This window comes from Microcebus murinus, chromosome 8, assembly GCF_040939455.1.
Source record: "Microcebus murinus isolate Inina chromosome 8, M.murinus_Inina_mat1.0, whole genome shotgun sequence".
NCBI classification, from domain to species: Eukaryota; Metazoa; Chordata; class Mammalia; order Primates; family Cheirogaleidae; genus Microcebus; species Microcebus murinus.
Genome location: NC_134111.1, coordinates 40,530,305 through 40,554,439, shown reverse-complemented (window position 1 = coordinate 40,554,439; position 24,135 = coordinate 40,530,305). Strand labels below are relative to the sequence as shown.

Here is a 24,135-nt window from a genome sequence, read left to right as displayed (position 1 = left end):
AAAATGAAGATGTATGGTCATACAGAGACATTCATAAAGGTTTTATTCATAACTGCCCCAAACTGGAAACAACTCAATTTTCCATCAACAGGTGACTAGATCAATAAATTGTGTTATATTTAAAAAAATGGATAACTACTCAATAAAAATAAAAAGGAATGAACTACAATATCTGACAGCAACATGGATGAATCTCCAAAGCATTATGCTAAGTGAAAGAAGCCAGGCATAAAAGATTATATATATGAAATTCTAGAAAAAGTCTAAATGATGTTGATAAGATCAGTTGTTGGCCGGGCGCTGTGGCTCACGCCTGTAATCCTAGCTCTTGGGAGGCCGAGGCGGGCGGATTGCTCAAGGTCAGGAGTTCAAAACCAGCCTGAGCAAGAGCGAGACCCCGTCTCTACTATAAATACAAAGAAATTAATTGGCCAACTGATATATATATAAAAAAAATTAGCCGGGCATGGTGGCGCATGCCTGTAGTCCCAGCTACCCGGGAGGCTGAGGCAGAAGGATCACTCGAGCCCAGGAGTTTGAGGTTGCTGTGAGCTAGGACGCCACGGCACTCACTCTAGCCTGGGCAACAAAGCGAGACTCTGTCTCAAAAAAAAAAAAAAAAAAAAAAAAGATCAGTTGTTGCTAGAAGCCAGCAAAGAAAGGGATTAAGAATAAGGGAACCAGCCTGGAGTGGTGGCTCACACCCGTACTCCTAGCACTTTGGGAGGCCAAGGCAGGAGAATTGCTTGAGGTCAGGAGTTCAAGACCGGCCTGAGTAAGAGTGAGACCCATCTCTACAAAAAATAGAAAAATTAGCCGGGCATAGTGGCACATGCCGGTATTCCCAAATACTTGGGAGGCTGCAGCAGGAGGATCTCTTAAACCCAGGAGTTTGAGGTTGCTGTGAGCTATGATCACACCACTGTACTCTAGCCGGAGTGACAGAGTGAGACTCTGTCTGAAAAAAATTAATAAATCAGTAAAAGGGACAAGGGAATCTTGGGTGGTGATGAAAATGTTCTATATCATAATTGTGGTGGTAGTTTCACAGCTGTAAACATTTGCCAAAAATAATCAACAGTTCACTTTAAATGTGTGAGTTTTATTGTGCATAAATTATACCTCAATAAAAACAAATCAGAAATATAAAAGGAGGGCTGAGAAAATTTGAAAATAATTAGCAATTAGAAAAGCCGCCTTGACTGTGACTATGTTCGCCCTCCGCCCTCTCGTTATGTCTTTTCCACTGGTCCTTCCATTTTCCTCTGTAGTCTTGTCCCCATTTCTCAAATTTTTATTTCCACAAGTGATTAGCTCTGCAGATTACCTGGTAATTTTTAATCATAGAAAGTGACTATCACATGAACCGGGAACAGCCTTGGCGGAATCGTGTGTTAAGGAGTTTCTCGTGACTAGGTAGGCAGAGCCGGTGAGAGTGAAACGCAAACGTAACTGTTACCGCAGCCATGGCCGCCAGGAAGGCAGGACCTCGCCTGACGCTCAATGACAGCAACTCTGTTAGCCCCTCAGGTTGACACATTTCCTCTCTCCTCATTTTCCTGGTCTTGATTTTCTATTTCAGACCTTCTAACGCATCTTCTAACACATCTCTTCTTCTTCATGAGCCACCTAAATTCCTTTTGAAAAAGAAAAGGCTAGCACTCTGGGAGGCCAAGGTAGGAGGATCGTTTGAGCTCAGGAGTTAGAGACCAGCCTGAGCAAGAACGAGACCCCGTCTCTATAAAAAAAAAAAAAAATAGAAAGAAATTAGCTGGGTAACTTAAAATATATAGAAAAAATTAGCCGGGCATGGTGGCGCATGCCTGTAGTCCCAGCTACTCGGGAGGCTGAGGCAGGAGGATCGCTTGAGCCCAGGAGTTTGAGGTTGCTGTGAGCTAGGCTGACGCCACGGCACTCACTCTAGCCTGGGCAAAAGAGCAAGACTCTGTCTCAAAAAAAAAAAAAAAAAAAAGAAAGAAAAGAAAAGAAAAAGAAAAGGAATATATATATAAGGGAAGTAAAATTATAATAATAATGATGATGCTTAAGATAATGTTATTATTCCTATATATAGAAAGGGCTGAGGTGGTTTATACCTGCTTAAAGTTCTTTTCCCAAAACACAGAGGTAATTAACATTTCCCAGTACCAGTGTGCTATACTCTGAAATTACAGAAAAAAAAAAAAAAAGAAACCTGTTCACATTGTTTCTTCTACAGAGAAAAAACTAAAGTTACTGCTGCACTTGTGAAAGCAACCTCATTTGGACCTTGAACTTGAGGACTTTTCACACCTCCTCAGTAGCAATAATGTCCGGATGTGCAGGATGCTTGCTGGCTGCCCTTCCAGATCCACTCTCTGCCCCCCTTGTTTTGAACTATATCAATGAGCATCTTTTTTGCTAGCATCTGTTTTGGTTTGACCCGTTGGAGACACCAACATGAGGATGGGAGGAATGAAGTTGTGTGTTTATTCCACTGGCTCTCTTTATGCCGGTCCACACGTTAACTGAGTTTCTTTTTCAAAAGCTACACTGCTGTCATGTGCCCCCTCTCCTCCCTACAGGGACAGCGGTTGGCTCTAGGTTCCCTTGTGTGCGTCCTCCCCTTTCTCCTGCATGCCTAGGTGTGGAGCAGACAACCCTATAGGGCTTCACTGTTCCTTGTTGTTTCCCCCAACCCTGCCATCGTGGCTTGAATGGTGGCCTCCAAAAAGATGTGTCCACAACCTAATCCTCAGAACCTGTGAATGTGACCTTATTTGGAAAGAAGATCTTTGTAGATGTAATCTACAAGAATCCTTTGTAGAGGATCTTGACATGAGGAGATCATTCTTGACTATGTGGGTGGGCTCTAAATCCAATCCCAGATGTCCTTGTAAGAGAAAGGCAAAGGGAGGTCTGAAAGACAGAGAAGACAAAGACAGAGGAGAAGGTGATAAGACAGAGGCAGACTGGAGTGATATGGTCACAAACCAAAGGAGCCAAGGAAAGCCAACAGCCACCAGAGGCCAGAGAAGCAAGGAAGGATTCTTTTCTGGAGCCTCCAGATGGAGCACAGCCCTGCAAACACCTTGATCTTGGACTTCTGACCTCTAGAACACTGAGAGAATAAATTCCTTTTGTTTTAAGCCTCTAAGTTTATGGTAATTTGTTACGGCAGCCCTAGAAAACAAATACACCTGCCCACACCTTTGTAAACAGACCCTCTTTTTTTCTTTCTTTCTTTTTTTTCATTGAAGCCATTGCATTTGAGCAGATCCTCTTAAAACTCTTGCCAACTACATGGTTTATCTGGGTCCCATCTTCTGCCAAGATCTGCCAGACATATCTGGTAATGAGTGAGACCTCTAGGAGTGTTTTGGTGATATAAAATGCAAAATTGGCATTTACCGTACTTATTCTTATTAAACATTTAAATTTGTATACACTAATAACTCTATTCAGCATAAGGTAGGTCTAGATGCATCAGGTAAGCTACAAAGTCCCTAGATGACCTTACCGTGGCATTGTTTCTCCTGTAAGATATTTCCACAGTAAGAATTATAGTTTCTAGAATGTTCTTTGAAAGTTCCTGTGCAGTGGGAGTTGATATCTGGACAAGGAAACTTTCAGTTATTATTTTGTGAACAATAATTTTTATGTGGAATCACCAGGTGGCCTACTAAAACAATCCCTGTGGGAGAGACCAAGCCAACAGCAGCAGGAACATTGTTTATAGGCAGCTGGAGCCATGACAAAGTCCAAGGAAAGTTAGCCAGAAAGAGCCTTAGAACAGCTCTGGAGGGAGCACCTATATTTGAGGTGCAAAAGGTGAAAGAAGAGGCAGAAGAGCAGTTAGAAGCACAGGAGGAGATTCAGGAGTGTGAGGAGTTTCAAGGGACCTGAAAACATAAAGTGTTTCTAAACCTGAGCCTTCAAGTTTCAGAGGAATGAGTGCTAATAAAAGGCCATTAATTTGGGAACTTTTAGGAGAGTGCCTGGGACAAAAGCCAGACTGCAAGAAAAGGGTCTGCTGATTACTGATAAGGGTCTACTGTGCTGGGTGAATTTTCAAATACACAAACAGCAATTCTCAGAACAGTGGCTCGCCATGCTGACTGTATATTCTACTCCCTGAGGAGCTTGTAAACAATACCAACACTGAGGGTGCATCCCAGACCAATCAAATCAGAAACTTAGGGAGTGGAGTCCAGCCAGTACCACTGTTTAGAAGCTTCTGGGTTCTTCTAATGAGCATCCAAGACTGAAAATCACTGCTATGAAGAGGTTCACAAACCCAGGCCCAAATCCAACATGCTGTTTTTATAAATAAAGTTTATTGGAAAACAGCTGCACCCATTCATCAGCTGGAGTATCGTCGGTGGCTATTTCTTGGTACAATGGCAGAGTTGAGTAGCTGTGATGGAGACCACATGGCCCACAGAGGTAGATATATTAACTATCTGGCCCTTAATAAAAATAGTTTGCAGAGAACAGAGTTTCTCAGCCTCAGCATGTTTGGCATTTTTGATGGGATAATTCTTTGTTGTGGGAAGCTGTCTTGTGCATTGTAGGAAGTATTTAATAGCATCCTGGCCTTTATCTACTAGATGCCAGTAGCACCCCCTTCCAACCCTCACCTTGCACCTAGTCATGACAATAAAAATGCCTCTAAACATTGCCAAATGTCCCATGGAGTACAAAATCACCCTCACTGAAAATCATGGTTACAGAGTAAGAAAGAATATACCGTCAATTCTTGTTATTCATAGTAGTTATGTTCTATCAAATCACTCTAAACACTGAATTACTGAAAACTGAGCCATTGCTCCTAGAGGAAATACAGGGTTAGGTTCCTGCAAACTTCTGGTTATAACATTTTTGTCAACTCATCAATATATAATCTTATTGTATGTGTGTTTCTATTTAAAGAGACCATACTTAATATATATTTCTAACAGATAATTATATGCAGTATTTCCTTATGATAAAGCACCTGCCTAGAGGGATTTAGTGTTTTCCTGACCCTGGATAACAGGGCTGTACATTTCTTTGGTTTTCAGCCTCACAATTCATCTTCTCATGAATCCACAAATTCGGCCATTTTTCCATTCTTTCTATTGCTTCATTATGTCCTATCGATGTTACTTGAGCAGTTTCTAGAGCGGGCTCATATACAGATTGGTGAATTTCCTCTTCTTTTTACTGGATGTACAGTATTACTGATTCCCTAATGTTGAACTCACGGCCAGCAACAGCACTGTAACTCATGCTTGAATGAAGCTTATCCGACACACATATTTTCTCCATACGGCACAACACGGTCTTCTTGTGTTCAGAAACTCATCCAGACAGCACTTCAGCACTACAGTTGGGACCTTTTTAAACAGCGAAGTCACCAATAAAAAACACAAAAATGCAAAAAAAAAAAATAAGTGGCAATAAATAGATTGCAAAAGGACACAGTTTACTTAGCTGGAACAAGAAGGCAGAACATTGCCTTGTTTGACTTCAGCTGGAAACATGCTCAACAAGGGACTCAAATTTTTCACCATTCTGAGCATGTCCACAAATGACCACAACAGCGCACAAGTATTGATTTCAGAATTAAAAACAAAAATTAGCAAGTAGAGCAAATAATAATTAGGATCAACTGTATCAACTGTAGGATCAACTACCAGAATGTAAGTTCCATAGGAACAAAGACCATGGTTTTTTTTATTTTTATATACCAAGTGCTTAACACATACAAGTGTTCAGTAAATAGTTGTTTAATAAATTAATGAAAATTTAAAATGAGAAAGTATTCTGATGGTGGTGCTTTTAAAATTAAACAAGTCTTACATACAGCACAAAGAAGAGGGAGAATTTACAAAAGACCCAGTGATTTTCACTAACCGTTCCCTGTCATCTGAAGGAGTTTGAAACTTGGCAATTGGTTATCTAAATGTGGAAAACACAAGTCAAACTTAGAGAGAGCACAATGGAACAAGTAGAGAAGGCAACAAGTATGAATTTTAGGAAGTTTGCAGGTTCCTTTTAACTAAAGGAAGTTTGGAAGATGGATACCCACCTATCCATCCACTCTCTAGACTTGATCAGATCGAGACAACTCTGTACATCTCAAGTAAGAGTCATAATTTATTGCCTCTGTGACACTTCATGACAGTTAACTGAAACTTAGGATTCATTTAATCACAAAAGAGTAGTTACTTTAATCAGTAAAGGGTAAATTCTTTTCTTCATGTTTGTACATCACCCAGGAGTTCCTGTGCTGTGTGGAATGTCTATGAAGAATTCCTATTCTCCTGGCAATCATCTTTAAATACCATACTGCTAATGCCCAAGATCACTGTAATAATAGTGGTAATGAGACCTTACATTTTAAAACTAGCAATATCAAATCACAACTTGGTAAGAGAAAACAAAAATAAAAAAAAGTAATTTAAAAAGTAATATTAGCCATAATAGCTAACATATAGTGCTTATTATTTACCAGGCACCTTTCTCAGTGATTAGATAGATAGATACACACATATACACACACATACACATATATGAGGGCTGTCTGGAAAAGTATCCAGCCATTGTCAATACAACAAGAACTGTTACATGGCTGGATACTTTCTGGATAGCCCTTGAATACATACACATCACACACACTCTCACACACACACACACACACACACACACACATAATACAACCCATGAAAAGGAAAAATCATTGTCCTCTCCATTTTATAACGTGGAAATTGAGACACACAGAGTTAAGTAACTTGTACAGGGTCACACAACAATTAATGGAAAGGGTTCAACAATAACAGCAAAAAAGGTAACTATGTGAGGTGATGAGTATGTTAATTAACATGATTGTGGTAATCATTTCACAATGTATGTGTACATCAAAAGATACATTGTATACCTTACATACATAAAATTTGTATTTGTTAATTATACATCAGTAAAGCTGAAAAATTCAATAAAATTAAATAAGCACAAGAGTTCAAACCTAAGTCTGTCTCTAGGCTCCTACCCACCAAAATCCATTCATATATAAAATATAAAGACACTACATTATAGTTTCATATGATCAGGAAATACATCTTGGACTAAATTTTCTAAGTCTGCAGACCTATTAACCACTCAGTAATACTTGTTGATCATATGCCCACTGAACACTGGTAAAATACAAAACTTCATTGCCCTTGAGGACTTTATATATTTTTGCCAGAGCCTGAGGGGAAAGAGAACTTTCTCTTTGTTGTTGTTTTATTTTGTTATCTGTTTCAGACTATCCTCTTTTTCTCTTTTTTACTAAAGTAATTTGCCTCAAAATTCATTATAACATGAAAAATAAAGTCATGTCTTTGTCATAGGTATTTTATAAGTCATGGAAAAAGATCAAGACAACTTGTCAAAGTGATATTCACCATTTTCATAGAATGAAAACATGATTCTAGAAAGTCAAAGAGGTGCTGCAGCATAAATGGAAGAAAGCATTGTTTGAACTAAGATGTACTTTACTACACATAAACTGAGATGACTCAAGGGCAGGAGTAGCTTCATACAGTAGCTCCCAGAGAAACCTAGAAAACATAGTATGTTTTGCCCATAACAAAATTAATCATGTGCAGAATGGCTAAATCTGATAGACAACTCTTATCTGGTGCTTGTGGCTACCTATCAGTCTCAGTGCCAAAAGGAAAAAAGAAAACAACAGACAAGAGAAGACAGGAACCAGGGGAGTGTTTATACTATTGTTTACATTTTTCAAAACAGAAATTTTCTAAGAAAAAGCAAATGAGAAAACCTGGTCTGTCTGAATGTTGATATTAAAGGAAAACAATCAATCTACTTTTGTAGGATAGATTTATAAAATAAAACTCACCCAAACTAAAGCATTAACACATGATGCTCTAGAAAAACCTGTCTCGCCTATTAAGAAAGATTCCCATGCAATAGCAAACAAGCGTTTGATTTGGGGTGGGAGCTGGGTGGAAAACATAAAAGTCAGAATGTTCAGCAGGTCTGAATTAAAGTAGCCATTTCTATCTTTCATTACTCTTTATTCTTTTAAGCCTCCTCAAATTTTTCAGCTTCCTAATATTTATTTATTTATTTATTTTTGAGACAGAATCTCACTTTGTTGGCCAGGCTAGAGTGAGTACCATGGCATCAGCCTAGCTCACAGCAACCTCAAACTCCTGGCCTCAAGCAATCCTCCTGCCTCAGCCTCCTGAGTAGCTGGGACTACATGCATGCGTCACCATGCCCGGCTAATTTTTTCTATATACATTAGTTGGCCAATTAATTTCTTTCTATTTATAGTAGAGACAGGGTCTCACTCTTGTTCAGGCTGGTTTCGAACTCCTGACCTCGAGCAATCCACCCGCCTCGGCCTCCCAGAGTGCTAGGATTATAGGTGTGAGCAACCGTGCCCGGCCAACTTCCTAATATTTAAAAGAACTGAAATCAAAAGCTGATGGGAAGCAGTTAACAGAACATCAGAAGAATGGTAAATAGTAATTTTTTCCCTGAAACAATCTAACCTCATTGAACAAATAAATACAAAACCATATTTTTTCATTGTCATGTATCTTAATCTTGTTTAAATATATCTAATCTCAATCTTATTTAAATATATTTAATCTCACTAAGCAACAATGAAATCATTTGAGGTGGTGGTGAGAATGTATCATTATCTTCCCACTTAAATATAATCATATATTTCCAGTAATTATCTCTCAATATTTAAGATATGTATTCACACTTGCAAAAGTTGAGATTTTAAATAAATAATATCTGCTACATATATCTTAATGTTACAACATAATATGACATTATGCTAGTATATCTAAAGTCATAGACAATCTAAAATACTTCTTGTTTTCTGTTTGATTCCTACATATTCCATTATTTCCTTAATTTAAACGCAGTAAAAAATGTCTCCTGTGTTAGATCTAAAGTTTTGAGAAGTGCATGGAGGCTGTTAACAGCATGAAAATTAAACTGAAAGTGTGGATATGTTTTGAAGTGGGGTTATTGAGGAAATGAGGAATGCTCCCATCCCTGGATCTTGTTAAAAATAGGACAGAGTCTCATCTGTCTGGGCTGGTTTGGGTGTGACCCCGACTGGAGGCAGGAGGATGGACTAGAATAGATGACCGCCCGCTGTCCCTGACATCCTGAGGACTCTACAGTCCTAAGAAATGCCTGGACTCGGGCACCATGAAAGGGAATGAGAGAAAATCCCTTCTGAGTTTTTATTGAACCACCAGGGCCTACGAAGCAAACACATCCTTCATTTCTGTAGGTTTCTGTAACTGAACAACACCTAGAATATATGGGTAGCCTCGTTTTACACAATAATGCATTAATCATGGTGGTGCTAGAAAGGACCTCAGAAATGATCCAGCCTTCAGCAGACCTTCACATATGTGTGCAACTCTTGATTTTGAGAAACTGAATCCCCCAGAGATTCAGGGGAGCATGCTATTTAAAGGAATTCTATACTGAATCATTTCATTAAGAGAATAGTCACCCTCTGTTTTACTATTTTTTTTTTTGTCCATAATTCTGGTTTTCCTAAAGTGAGATGTATTTGTACTGCCTTAATTTTCACTGCTACATTTAAGAATTTTTTTTCTTTTTTTTAAAACTTTTGTGACCTTGTTTGGAAATACATTTAAGAATTTTAAAAAAATGATCAACTATTTACTGAGTGCATTATTGTGTGGTTACTAAAATTGTAACTATAAAAACTACACAACACAGAAAAAATGTAAATGAAATGTTACATGAGAATGATGGAACCTGCAATTGTGCATTTGCTATGATAACAACTATGTAAAAATCATTGTTATATGTAAATTAACCACTTCGATACAGCGCTCACCAGCCGCGAAACCGTGCCCACAGCCGGCACTCACAGTCCACAGGATAGTGTGTGCTGTGCATTGACGACGGATCCGTTTTGCTCTTGTGTGATGAAGAAAGCTTTAAAGCACTGAAAGCTTGTTTTACTTTACAGGCAGCTTTACTTGTAATGTAAATCAGAATAGCTAGCATATACATATATGTTTTCATTACATTATTTTTAAATGTTCACAATTTTATTTTGATAAATGAAAAATTAGAAAAGTTGTATCACGGCTGTCGGCTAAAGTTGCTGTGCATGTTCACCTGTGGCTATTGACTACAGTCAACGTTAGTACCGCAGTGGTTAAAAAGACATGAGTGAGATGTAACTTCACAGGGTTTTGTTTTCTCATCTGCAAATGCAAAGATAGTAGCCTACAAAGCAGGGAGATTGTGAGGGTTAAATGAAACAACATTTAGTAAGTGGCTGACGTTGTATAAGAGCTATCGAGTATAACAGATTCATGGAAGTCAAAGATGAGCCTGACCTCCAGGAAGCGAACTAGAAAGTGTTCATTTTTCAGTCTGGATCCTAGCTGGGCAAGGGTACCCTGAGCTAACCACACTTTGCCCATTCTCCACCAATACCAATGACCCAGGGGTTTAGTGGGTAAACGAAGTAGGTAACCCACACAATTATCAGGCAATCTAGTCTCCCTGCACAATACTTGCTAAGGGGTGTTAGCTCCTCTTTCAGTACATAAAAGACAAATCTTTCAAAAAAGTTAGGATATCCTAATGATTGCACAGCAGTTAATACTACTGCCCTGTAATCACATTACCTAGGAGTCTAACTCACTTTCTTCCAGACATCAGGGTACAGGTACTGTTCTTCTGAGTGCTAGATTAGATTTCCTTCAACCCCCTAGGCCAGACATCTTCCAAATACAAAGGATTCCATAGAAGTCATTTTGACAGCACAGGATTACTCACCTTTTATTACCCTTGCTGTGTCTATCACAATGCATATACCAAATGCGGAGAGTCCTGACAGAGATTGGACGGTTTACAATCACTGCATTCTGCATTGTGCATACAGGAAATGGAAACAATTGAGTTTCATATGAGCAGGAATTTAGTCCTCTGGACAGATTTACAGTCTTGCTTATGCTCCAATATCCATTAGAGTGTGAAGGTTGCAAACATAAAAGGGCTCATGCAATCCTAGGAGCATAATTTGATGGAGAGTAATATTCCCAAAAGCGCAGGTGAATAGCTTAGTGTCGATCTATGTGAAAGCTACCACACTGGAGGTGAATTTGAGGTTCCCAATGTTGGTCAGTATTCCCCGTTAGTAACAAAATAGAATCAGGAAAATTCTCAATTCTGGTATGATAGCAAATATGACAAAATTATTAACACTTAAATACAGGAATAAAATTGGTGTTCTTTATAATTTAGAGAGATGTGTAAAACAAAGGAGTGTAATAGAAAAGTGTGAAGGAAACATTAACATGTACCCAGAAATTAAAATATGCTCTACTGAAATAATAAGAGAAATGAAGATCTAGACAAACATCAACAAATGGGCTTGAGATCATAATGGAACACAAGTTAAAGATGCTAATAAATCAATAGTGGGTTTGTCCTGCTCCTTTTTATATTAATAATAGTAGAACATTCCCCCCCAAAAAAGAAAAATAATAATAAATAAATTTAAAAAAAGAAAAAATATATAAGCATGATAATCCCAACAGAATCCCCCCAAAAGAAGAAAAATAATAATAAATAAATAAATTTAAAAATAGAAAAAAATAATAAAGAAATAATAGTAGAACATGATACTATCTTAGAAGGGTATACTATAAGAACTCGGTAGAGCACACACTCTAATGAGCATGAGATAGCACTTTGCTAGACTATCCAATTGAATCATTATGTAGCAAATTATGGGAGATCTAAAAAATACATCTAAATATTAGAAAATATTTAAAGGAAAGATGAAAGACCTGGGGTTATTTAGTCAATAGAAAAGATGCCTGAGAAGCTATTTATATCACAGAGGACTGACTAAACATTATCCATCACCCACGGAACAGAATGTGATTTCTTAATGTCCTAAATTGCAATGTGAGCACCTAGAAATAAGAACGGATTTCTTCTTCATAAAAATGGCTTTACTCTTGAATAGTCATTGAAAGAAGTTGTGTGGTCCTGTACAGTCCATAGGTCAATAATAAATGAGAAGTTCTGTCTTATGTAAGCTAGCTTGGTGCTAAGGAGACCCAAGGTATTAGATCAGAGAATGTCTAGGAGTTTTAGCCAAGTCTTGTATTCTATAAACATTTTGACTTAATTCCTACCTTTGGCCCACTGCTCTTTTTTTTATGTGTGTCCTCTCCTTAGATGATCTCATCCTTCTTTTGACATTAAACACAACTCATTTATTGTTGCTGACTCCCAAGTCTGTCTCCATCTCCAGTCTTTCCTTTTAATGTAGACTCACAGATGGGAGTACCTGCTGGATACACTCACTCAAGTGTTCAATGACCCCTGAACATCAGTACCCTACCCCCTAAACAAACACTTTTATGTTCAAGCACTGTTCACAACAGCCAAAAGATGAAAGCAATACAAATATCCAACAAGAAATGAATGAATAAACAAATTGTGATGTGTATGCACAACAGAATATTATTCAGCCATAAAAAGGAATGAGGCACTGACACATGCTACAATGGGGATGAACCTCAAAAACATTATGCTAAGGGAAAGAAGCCAGGTAAAAAAAGCCATATGTTATATAATTCCATCTACATAAGATATCTAGAATTGGAAAATCCACAGAAACAGAAAGCAGATTGTTGGTTTCCAGGGACTAAGAGTAGGGAGAGAATGGGGAGTAACTGCTTACTAAGTAATTTTCTGAATTAAGTTCCATGTAGCATACAATGTTTATTACATGAGCAAGTAGAGTAAGTAATAAGAACGTGCTCATTTGAAGTTTCTATATTATGTTATTATTGTGCCAGTCAGCCTCCAAGGTGGCCCATAATGATCTTCCCCTCCTGGTATTCACATCTTGTATACGCAGTCCCTGGCCACATGGTGACTAATACCGCCGTATTTCCCCGAAAATAAGACCTACCCATAAAATAAGCCCTAGCAGGATTTCTAAGCAATATAAGCCCTACCCCGAAAATAAGACCTAGTGATGGGCGTGGCTATACAGTGTATTTGCTCAACCCTTGCATTTTGTCACGGAGTGGTAAAGAAGCCAAGCAGCCCTTCTCAAATGCCCCAAGAGAACTCTATTGCTTGACATGAGAGACTGGGGAAAATGGTTCTAAAGGAAAAAGAGTCGCAAGAAATTCAGGATGGAATTTGGGTTTTGGAGAGTTATGATGATGTTCTGGAAGAAGACGACTTAACTACATTTGAATAAATGTAGATTGTTGTACTGTACTTTTTTAAAAAAAAACACATCCCCTGAAAATAAGCCCTAGGGTGTCTTCTTGAGGAAAAATAAATATAAGACCCTCTCTTATTTTCAGGGAAACACGGTAGACTATGGCAGAATTGATGGTTTGTCACTTCTGAGATGAGATTATAAAAGACACTGAGTCTTGGTTGACCAGGTGCTCTCACTCTCTCCCGATCATTCCCTCCAGCTGCCACGTTGTCATGAGCAGTCCTACAGACGGAGACTCAGAGAGAGAGGGACTGAGCATGCCACCACAGCCACATGAGTGGGTCACATCTGCAGGTGACTACTGCCCCACTTGACAGCCCAATCTCATGAGAGACCCTGAGCCAGAACCACCCAGCTAAGCCACTCTCGAATTCCCAATCCTCAGAAACCCATGAAATAACAAATGTTTATTATTTAAGCTGCTAAATTTGGGGGGTAATTGTTAATCAGCCATAGGTAACTAATGCAATTACAAAACCTTAACAGTAACCATGACAATAGTTTGGAACTTAGACCAACAGAACTTTCTTTCAGGGGTGTGTGTTTTATTACTGACACTGTTTAGAGATTAAAAAAAAGGGTGCACAGTGATAATATAAAGCAGACTGGTTTTTTTTTTTAAAGTTACTTTCGTAGTACTTTTAAATTCTCCATCAACAATGCACCCCTTACTGCCTGCACCTAGTAAGGATCACTCCCACTGCTCTTGCACATCCTGACCCTAGTTTAAGCCATTGTCACTTTTTCCCTGGAGTAACTGGGGTTTCTGATTCTAGTCTCACCCATTCCCGTTGACTCTGCCTACCATGCTGATGACAGTGTAATCTTTATGATCATAAATCTGTCCTTGTAACTTAGACTGCAACTCAGATTTCTTAAAACCCCTCAATAACTCCCTTTTGCCTGCATAATAAAGTCCAGGTGACTTACAAGGCTCTTCATGTTGACTATGCTTAAAATATTTGAAAATTTCACTTATTGTACAGTGATATTCTAATAAGGTTCTCATGGTCTGGCCCTATATAAATCTTTCTAGCTTCAATTTTACTCACCCCTGCGCACGTTTTAGTTGAATTGTGCTGCTATGATAAAATACCACAGACTGGGTAATTTATAAACAATAGAAATTTGTTTCTCGTAGTTCTGGAGGCTGGGAGGTCTGAGACCAAGGGGCTAGCATTCGGTGTCTGGTGAGGGCCCTCTTGCTGCGTCCTCCCAAGGCTGAAGGCAGAGGACAAATAGGGCCTGGGCTAGTTCCTTCCCATCTTTTCATAAGGCACTAATCCATTCATGAGGGCAGAACCCTCATGACTTAATCACTTCTCAAAAGGTCCTACCTCTTAATACCACCACAATGGGGATTAAGTTTCAACATGTGAATTTTAGGGGACATTCAAACCATAGCAGTATGTACTTGGAATTATAAGTCATAATGAATGATTTGTAGTTCTCCAAGTATACATTTTTGCACTGATCTTTTTGACTGCAATTCTCCAACTCTCCTCCAACTCCACCCTACTTCATGCCAGTTGTATCCTTATCTGTAAGGTGAATTCACTGGATTGATGTCCTTAGAGAGGTTCAGACTGGGTGCCATGGGAGGGGCACTCAACCCAACCTGGTGGCTGAAAGAAGTTTGGATGGAACTGAGTCTAAAGGAAAGAGTAAGAGTGAACCAGGTGATGAAAGGTGATAGACAGATGCTCTAGGGCCTAGAGTCTAGGCCGAAAAGGTCAAGTCTGGTTGGAGTTGAACAATCATGTAGTGAGTGAGGGTTGGAAGGAGCAGGCATGGAAGGAAGGAAAGAACTACAAGCCAAGAGGTCACATGGTGGAAGGAAACGAATGTGGAAAAATGGGAAGGGAGGTATGAGTGGTAGTAAGAAGTGGGCACTAAACAGTGCTTCTCAAACTTTGGTGGGGCTAGGAGGACACTGTCTGAGAATTTTAAAATTTTGATGATTTTTTTTAAAGCATATTACTATGTGTAAAGCAAATACCTTTCTTTAGCAATGAAATATAATGAGATTTTAGTTTTTTAATTCAGACCTCAAGAAAGTAGGGCCTGAGGATTAATGTCTGAGAAACATCAAGCTAGGAGACTTATACGTAAATATTCCTGAAGACTGTAAAACAATTCCAGGTTTATGACAAAACCTCATTGTCTTTTATAAGCACTGGTTTTCCCTTTTATCTACGGTCTTATTTGTCTAACCCTCTAAAGACTCTAACATATATGCCAGTCACACTTTCATCTTGTAAAAACTGTGTTGCCTTTATGTTTAAGTGTTCAGTAAATGTATTGCAGATAACACCTAGTTACCCAGTAGAGAAACAAGAGTACTCAACAGCCAGTAATTCCCCAAGTTCTGCATGAGGTCTTTCTCATGCACCTACATCCATTTTCAATTCACTGATGCTATAGCACACAGGCTTTTTGTAGCAAAATGTCTCATTTTATCCTTCAATTATTTCAATACTCTCTGGCAGACAGCATTAGAAGAAAGGCATTAATCAAAGCTAATTTGAGCCGGGCTCGGTGGCTCACGCCTGTAATCCTAGCACTCTGGGAGGCTGAGGCGGGCGGATTGCTCAAGGTCAGGAGTTCGAAACCAGCCTGAGCAAGAGCAAGACCCCATCTCTACTATAAATAGAAAGAAATTAATTGGCCAACTAATATATATATAAAATTAGCCGGGCATGGTGGCACATGCCTGTAGTCCCAGCTACTCGGGAGGCTGAGGCAGGAGGATTGCTTGAGCCCAGGAGTTTGAGGTTGCTGTGAGCTAGGCTGACACCACGGCACTCACTCTAGCCTGGACAACAAGCAAGACTCTGTCTCAAAAAAAAAAAAAAAAAAAAAAAAAAGCTAATTTGTTCGGTCCACTTTTGATTAACTATGTCAAAAAATATTTACCTTTGGCTAGAAGAGAAACCAAATTGGAGACCTTAGGTGGGACAGTTCATGCCTCAAGGTCCTTAACTTGTTGCTTCTTCTGCAGGAACACAACCCTCTGCTTTTTACCCTATGCAAGGTTCTTATTGCTGACCCATTCTTATTTATCATGTTTCCTCAAAGAGACTTTCCTCAACCACTCTACTTAACTTTTTAATTTAACTATCACAAAGTTATTCTCCCCCATTATCCTGTTGCTTTCTTCATAGAATTTATCACAATTTATCATTGTTTTGTCTCTAACTCCCTCATGAGATCATAAGGTCCATAAAGGCAAGCACCAAGTCTACTGTGTGCTCAATATTCTGCACACAGAGGGTGCTTCTTCAGTGTTGGTGAAGGTGTAAATGTATAACCTCTCTTGGGAAAAAAAATCATTCAATGACTCATGTTTTCCTATGGGTTACCTTGGCACAAACTTCTATTAAGAATCTTTCATGAACTACTTCTTACAAATGTGATAAATATGTAGAAAATATTTTAAATAAATTGTTATTATTTAAATTTTTTTTAAAAGCAAACAGAACTGGATTTTTTAGAGAAATGGCTGATTAAGGTCTGTGCATGAACTGCATAAGAATCTGGGACAATCTTATACTAGAAAGCAAAAAGAGGAACCAAAAAGACTATTAGGGTCAGATTAAAAAAAAAAAAGACACAGGAGCCAATTTCAAAGGGGTCCCTTTTGGCCAAAGATGGGATAACTTGAGCATCAACAGGAATAATGACTGCAATGGATTGAAGCAATTCAAATACAATATAAAAATTCATCAATTCAGAATGTTACTTAAAACTAGTTAGCTTTGGAGTTTTCTATGACACCAACTCATTATTTTTACATTGGTAAATAGGGCGAAATTATTCTTACTTTCCCATGCTAACTGTATTTTAAGTTAACCAAAGACCTGAAGAGAGAAAGTTCTTCTCCACAATTTCCAACCAAAAAGTGCAGAAGAAATGATAAAATGTGCAAAACCACAAATTTGTAATTCATAATAAAATAATGGATTGAGGCAACACCAAAAATGTTAAAAACCATCCTGTGAATGGCTGATGTGTAACTTTGTAATGGATAAGTCAGACTGGTAATACCTGAACTTTTTTTTTTTTTTTTTTTTTTGAGACAGAGTCTCACTTTGTTGTCCAGGCTAGAGTGAGTGCCGTGGCGTCAGCCTAGCTCACAGCAACCTCAAACTCCTGGGCTCGAGCGATCCTTCTGCCTCAGCCTCCCGAGTAGCTGGGACTACAGGCATGCACCACCATGCCCGGCTAATTTTTTATATACATATCAGTTGGCCAATTAATTTCTTTCTATTTATAGTAGAGACAGGGTCTCGCTCTTGCTCAGGCTGGTTTTGAACTCCTGACCTTGAGCAATCCGCCCGCCTCGGCCTCCCAGAGAGCTAGGATTACAGGCGTGAGCCACTGCGCCCGGCAATACCTGAACTTTTGATGAATCTTTTTTTGGGAGGGAATTGCATTAAATTTATAAATTTATTTGATATTATATATTAATATATATTTGATATTATATATTAATATATAAGCATATAAATTTATAAAACATAAATTTATATATAATATTTATATATTATATATAAACTTGATCATATTAATTTATATAGAAAAATTGATGTTTATGACATATTCAAGAACATGTAATGAACATCATGTAATGAACAGTAGATTGTTCAAATCTACTTTATCTTTTAGAAGTCTTTATTTTTTCTCACAGGTTTTGTAATATTTTGCTAAGTTTACACCTAAATATTTTATTTTACTCTATTTTGCCATATGTATTGAGTTGTTTTTCCCATTTTATGTTCTAACTGGTATTGGTTTGGATATATTGATTTTTTTTCTATTTGTCCCTTTTAAAACTCATATGTGTTCTCATATGTCTCATCTTTTCTCTACTAGTTCAAATTCCACTAGTTCCTCAATACATGTATCTGGTAATACAGCCTCCATGAAATACTTTTCCTACTTGAATAAAATATTTTCTTGTTTCTAACCTGTATTAAGCTACATTTGTACTTTTTAAAACACCATATTCTACTTTGTATTATATTTGTTTACACATTTGTCTTAATTTTTCTTTTTTTCTTTCTCTATTTTTAATTATAATGAGTATATACTAGTTGTGTATCTTTATAGGGTACATGTGATGTTTTAATATAGGCACACAATGTGAATTAATCTAATCGGGGTAATTGGGTTTCTCCTGATGTGACGCACATCACATCCCCTGTGTGTGTTCAATGCCATCTAGGAAGTATTCTTTGCCAAAAAGAAGTGAATCTGCGTCTAATCAAACATCTAGAACTAACCATCACTTTATATTACACCAGGAGGTTGTGATCAGCCATGTGGGAAATTCTGTAGGGCAAATGACCCAAATCTTTTAACAAATAAATATCAATTTAAAAAGTGAGTGGGGACACTCACTTAAAAGAGTCTTCGGAGACATATAACCAAATTTAAATGTGGACATTGTTCCATCCTGATTGAAACAAATGAACCACAAAAAATGATTTTTAGACAATAGGAGAAAAATGAACAATAACTGAGTATTAGCTGGCATTAACAAATTATTGTCAAATTTGTAAGGTGTGATGTAGTATTGTGTTTTTAAAAAGTTATTTGTTAGAGGAAGATACTAAAATAGTTAGTGGTGAAATATGATGCTTAAGATCTGCTTTAAAATACTCCAGGAAAATGAAAGTGTATGTGTGAAACAAGAATGACAAAATGTTGATGAATATTGAAGTTAGGTGTTAGGAACAGAAGAGTCATTATTCTCTCTGCTTTTGTATGTATTTGAAAATGATAATTTTTAGAATTAAAAGCTGATTTTTGTTTTAAAATGTTTTGGCATAAAATATAGCAAAAATACAAAAGAATCTATAAACTACTTAAGAAAAAATATTGAGATAATATTTTTAGGTATCCACAATCCAGAGCAAAACATGGAATGTATCTTCTTGGTTCCTCCCTAAACACTTCATCCTTCTCCCTCAGAGATACTGTTTCTGAATTTTGTGTTATTATCTCCTTGGGTATATATGTGTATATATATATATATATATATATATATATATATATATATATACTCTGGTGAGTATGAAATGGTATCTTATTATTATTTGAACTTGAATTTCTCTTATTACTAATGACTGTGAACATTGTTTTATATGTTTTCTGGATATTTTTTCTTTCTCCACTGTGAAATACACACTCTTTTGCTCATTTTCTGATAAGTTGTGTTTTTCTTATTGATTCCAAGGAGTTCTATATATATTCTTTATATATTCTGTATATTAACCTTTCGTGTTATATGCATTACAAGTAACTTATTTTGTGGGGGTATTTTTCACTCTATAAAATCCTTTGATGAATCAATGATCTTAATTTTAACACAGTCAAATTTATTAATCTTACACTCTTATTAAACCAATCCTTCCATCTCAAGGTCAAAAAGATATTCCTCTATGTTGTCTTCTAACAGCTTTATACTTTTGTTTTCCATATCTATCTAGGTCTTAATTCATCTGAACTCTTTCCACCCCCATTCTTTGGTATTTGTGAGGCAGAGCTCCAATTTCATTTTTTCCATATGGGTAACCAATTGACCCAGAATTATTTATTGAAAAGTTCATTCTTTCTCCACTGCTCTGTAATACCAGTCCAGTCATAAATCAAGTGTCTATATAAGTATGGGTTTGCATTTGGGATCTCTAAAACAGGCTGAATTTTCATCATCCAGAAAAAAAAAAAAAAAACAGTAAGTGGAACAGTCTAAGTTTGGTAGTTTCCCTTATTGCCTCAGACCTAGAACTTCTTAGATTGTTCTCAATGTAATTCTCTTCCTTTAGTCACTCCTCCAAACCATCCTTCTTAGTTTTCCTAGGTTCCTAAAACACAAGTTAGTTCATGTCAGTTCTCTGCTTAAAATCATTAAAGGGTCCCACATTGAAACAATATTAAAAAATTTTTAAGCTCCCCTAGCGAGGCAGTGAACCACTCTAACTTTCAGGTTGTCATTAACCTCAACAGTGCCCTCGATATAGATGATGCTAACAAAATCCTAGCTTCCTTCTAGTATTTCACATAGGTGAACAAGGACATGATTTGCCTCCTGGCATATCCAAAATGTTCCCACCTGAGGTTACATTTATTTTATTTTTGTACGACCTAGAAATTTGTGTAAATCATGTAAAGATTATAAGGGTTTCAGTTCATTATTTCTTCATTATTTCAAAGTATCTTTCCAAACCTGTTTTAAAATGTTATCATATAAAAATGTAACTGTTTATAACAAAATCATGCGTTCCAGTTGAGTTTGATTTACCTTGTGTTAATAACAGATTCTCCGAAAACCAAAATGACAAAACAAAGTAATAAAGGTCTATTTGATAGCAAATGAGTTTTCGACTAGATGTGCAAGATCCCCAGTTTGGGGATGTTCTCTTACCTGTGCAATTTGTACATTTCAGTATTATCTCTCTTTTTTGAGTTAGAATATAAAAGTCTTCTGCAGGCAGCTTCGGGGACCAATTAACTCCATTAAATTATATCCAGTTACCTAGTGAACTGAACCACTGCTCGTCTGGGGCTGTCTAGAGCTGTGACAATTAGGAGATGGAGAGAGGCAGAAAGAGAGAGATTGATTTTATGTGTCACCGAAGCACACTGCAACAATATGCCGGCGTGACTTTCAAAATGGCCTTAAAATATTCCAAACTCAGGGAGTTTCCTTGCTCCTGAGTGGGAGTTGACAGACTGTCTGGCAGCATTAGAAAGAGGCAGAGAAAAGCTGATGTCTATATTGTGTCCTCTAATAACATTCTGCCTCTTTGCGGGCATCTCCCCCCTTAGAAAGATCCATCTATTTGTTGTGAGGGGTGTGGGGGTGTGGGGGGTGCGTGTGGGTGAGCTCTGCCTCCCCTTTGTGCAGGGGGCCTGATTTCACCTCTCACATCTGGGAAAACCAGACCGAAGGACACTAACCCTCCCAAGGTCACCTAGAAAATTAGTGTGTGGCCTGGGGTGGGCGCTTGAGGAGAACCCAGGTGTCCCGACTCCAGCTCTGTGGTTGGGCACTCAATCATTTTCCCTCCCTGTGAAAAAAAATCACAGGGCGGGGGGGAAGTGAGAGATTAATCAGACTTCCTCTTTTTCCTTACCTCCCCTCCCCCTTACGGAGATAAAACTCGGGAAACCAAAAGAGGTGCCTGCTCTGCAGTTCTTAATCGGGTCCCCAATATCCACCCCCACCGTCACTTCCCCACCCCCGACACAAAGCGATCCGGGTTCCCAGGGCTTCCGCCCGTCCAACCGCGAGCCGGGGAGGTGAGGAGTGGTTAAAACTCAGCCCTCACCTCCAGCGGGTCCCGGGCTCGGCGGCGCCCAAGCCCCGCCCCCGCCCGCCCTTCCCCCACGGCCTCGGTACGCCAGCCCTTCTCCCCTCTCCCCATCGGGCGCACCCACCCCAGATGCCGCCTGGCACCGAGCGCAGCCGCCGCCGCCGCAGCAGCAGCACTTTCCACTCGTATTGATCCCCGCCCGGCCCCGCGCAGCCCGCCCGCCCGAGCGCAGCCGGCCAGCGCGCCAGCCCTTGGCAGCCCCGGCGCAGTCGGGCTCCGGGAGGAAACTCCTTGGGAGCGCCCTGTCCGGGGTGCCCTCTGCGCTCTGCAGTGTCTTTCTCTCTGCCCGGGAGGAGGAGGAGGAGGAGGACGTCTGGTCCCGGCTGGGAGGTGGAGCAGCGGCAGCAGCAGCCTCCTGGGCAGCCGCAGCCGCCGCCGGAAAGGGAGAGGCAGGAGAGATCGAGACTTGGAAACCCCAAAGTGTCCGCGACCCTGCACGGCAGGCTCCCTTCCAGCTTCATGGGCAAAGTGTGGAAACAGCAGATGTACCCTCAGTACGCCACCTACTACTACCCCCAGTATCTGCAGGCGAAGGTAAAGGGGCGCGGGGGTGGGGGTGGCCAGGGGAGGGGGCGCCGGGGGCGCGCGCGGGGTCGGGCCGGGGAGGGCGCGCGCCGCGAGCCCCCGCCGCCCCCGGGCGGAGTTGATGGAAGGTTGCTAACTATAGCGCCGGCCTGGGCTGAGCCGGGCGGCGCGCGGGGCGGCGGCTTCCCGGTGAGCGGAGTGCGGAGATCGGGTTACAGAAAGCCGCGGGGGGAGAGACTAGACAGGAAAGAGCCGCCAGCCCCTTCCTGGCCCGCGAGGCGGGGAGGGTCGCGGGGCGCTGGCTGGTCAGCGGCCGACGCCCGGGGTCCGCGCCTGGCCCCGCTGCTGGCGCGGCTTTTCGACCCCTCTCCAGGGCCTCGCCCTGCCAGCAGTAACTCTTCGCCTCTCTCGGAGCGGCGCGGAGCCTCCCCCATCCTCCCCGAGGACGCCCCTCAACCTCCCGCGCGCGCCTTGTCTGGCGCTTGAGGGGGGCCGGGACATTCTGCTCCCCGCCTCCAGCCCGGTGCGCCCGCCCCTCGCCTCTGATCTTTGTGCGGTGTGGCACTTCACCTGGTTACTGATTTCTACTTTTACGCTTCTGTTTTGGGTAGAAAAGTGGCCAAAGTTCACTCAGCGTTCATTGAGGTCCCTTTTAATCTTCTCTGTAGCTTTTGCAAAGGAGAGACAATGGGCAGATTACAGTGGGGAGAAAGAAGTGACTTTGTATTTAGTTAAAAAGGAAACAAAAACAAAAACACCAAGCCAAAAGTACCTTATTTGCTTACCACAGATCGATTTCCAATGGTGCTGTCTCAAAAGTGGCCTCGGCTCACTTAGGTAACAACAGCTGATGACATGTAGCCATATAAATTGCGACTGGCTTTCTAGGGACCCCGGGTACTTTGTTAGTGGGCCTATCTTATTTTAACGGTAAGAATTTGATGGCTCCTGAACTCACTAAAAACATTATTTGGGTCCATTGAAGACTGGAGATTTCACTGCTTTGGAAGCTTCTGCCACACGTGTGAGGGTAGGAGTAGGATACACCAGCCTTCTTCAGCCCGTGACATCCACCACTAACATCTGTCACTACTCGGGCTGTCCTTCTAGATCACAAAAGAATCAGGTATGGATGCAGAGTCTGAACTTTCTTTGGGAGGTTGTAATCATGCCCTGGTTGCTGGCAGACACGCATTTCTGGCCTGGTACAAAGAATCTCTGATTCAATCTTGATAAGCTTTTCTTTCTTAGAATGTGTGTGGGCCATGTTGTCATGTACCTACAATGCACCCCTGTATTTGTGTACGCAAAAAGGACACTTATCAGCATTGAGACCAGAAATGTCCTAGCATTTAAGGGCCTCATTTTCACTCCACCCAATTCCCATTTTACTTGAGGTCACTGGAAAGCAGGAAGATGGTAACAGCAAGGATACCTATTATTTCCGTGTGGTTCTCAAGTATTTGTTTTCAGAAACTTGAAGGAGATGCTAATTTTCTCTGTGAGCTACATTGTAGCTGTTCAAAGAAATTTTGGTGGCGTAATCAATGTGCTGCCTTTTAGATGTCTTATATATTTAATGCACTTGTTTAAATTATGCAGCATTGGGTGCCTAAAGGACAGCCTCTTCAACACTTAGCAATATGAATAATAAATATGTACACTCAGGTGAAGGAGAAAAAAGCCATGTTTCTACAGGCACATTTACCTTAGTAATTTTTATGTACCATTAGTAAGTTCGAAACCAAGTACATAACATTTAATATAGCTAATGCAATGCCATTTGGCTTTTTTTGCCCTCTAAATAATTGAAGAGAGAGACAAACAGCAAGAGCCTGCTCTAGTAATTAGGGTCGGATCCCAGAAAGCTTTAGGGCCCATTTTCTGATAGTGTGCTTCCTGCATAAAGCATTTAATATT

At 39.8% G+C, this 24,135-nt stretch overlaps 1 protein-coding gene and 1 long non-coding RNA gene across 6 annotated transcripts in view; one reads left to right on the top strand and one right to left on the bottom strand.

The window, feature by feature from the left end:
• Positions 1-4,333: 4,333 nt before the first annotated feature.
• Positions 4,334-21,881, bottom strand: LOC142872351 (uncharacterized). The gene is made up of 3 exons (XR_012920555.1): positions 21,755-21,881; positions 20,739-20,889; positions 4,334-5,357 (listed from the first exon to the last, which is right to left on the bottom strand). It is a non-coding gene; the product is annotated as an uncharacterized LOC142872351 (long non-coding RNA).
• The window catches only part of RBMS1 (RNA binding motif single stranded interacting protein 1), a 214,023-nt gene continuing 211,628 nt past the window's right edge, over positions 21,741-24,135 (top strand). For 2 of the 5 annotated variants that reach the window (XM_020288476.2, XM_020288475.2), the window contains exon 1: positions 21,741-22,224. In XM_020288476.2, coding sequence (XP_020144065.1) covers positions 22,150-22,224 — 75 coding nt within the window. In that variant the 5' untranslated portion in view covers positions 21,741-22,149. The remainder of the gene's footprint in view (positions 22,225-24,135) is intronic. The other 3 variants (XM_020288478.2, XM_020288481.2, XM_020288482.2) reach the window with 3 other exon arrangements.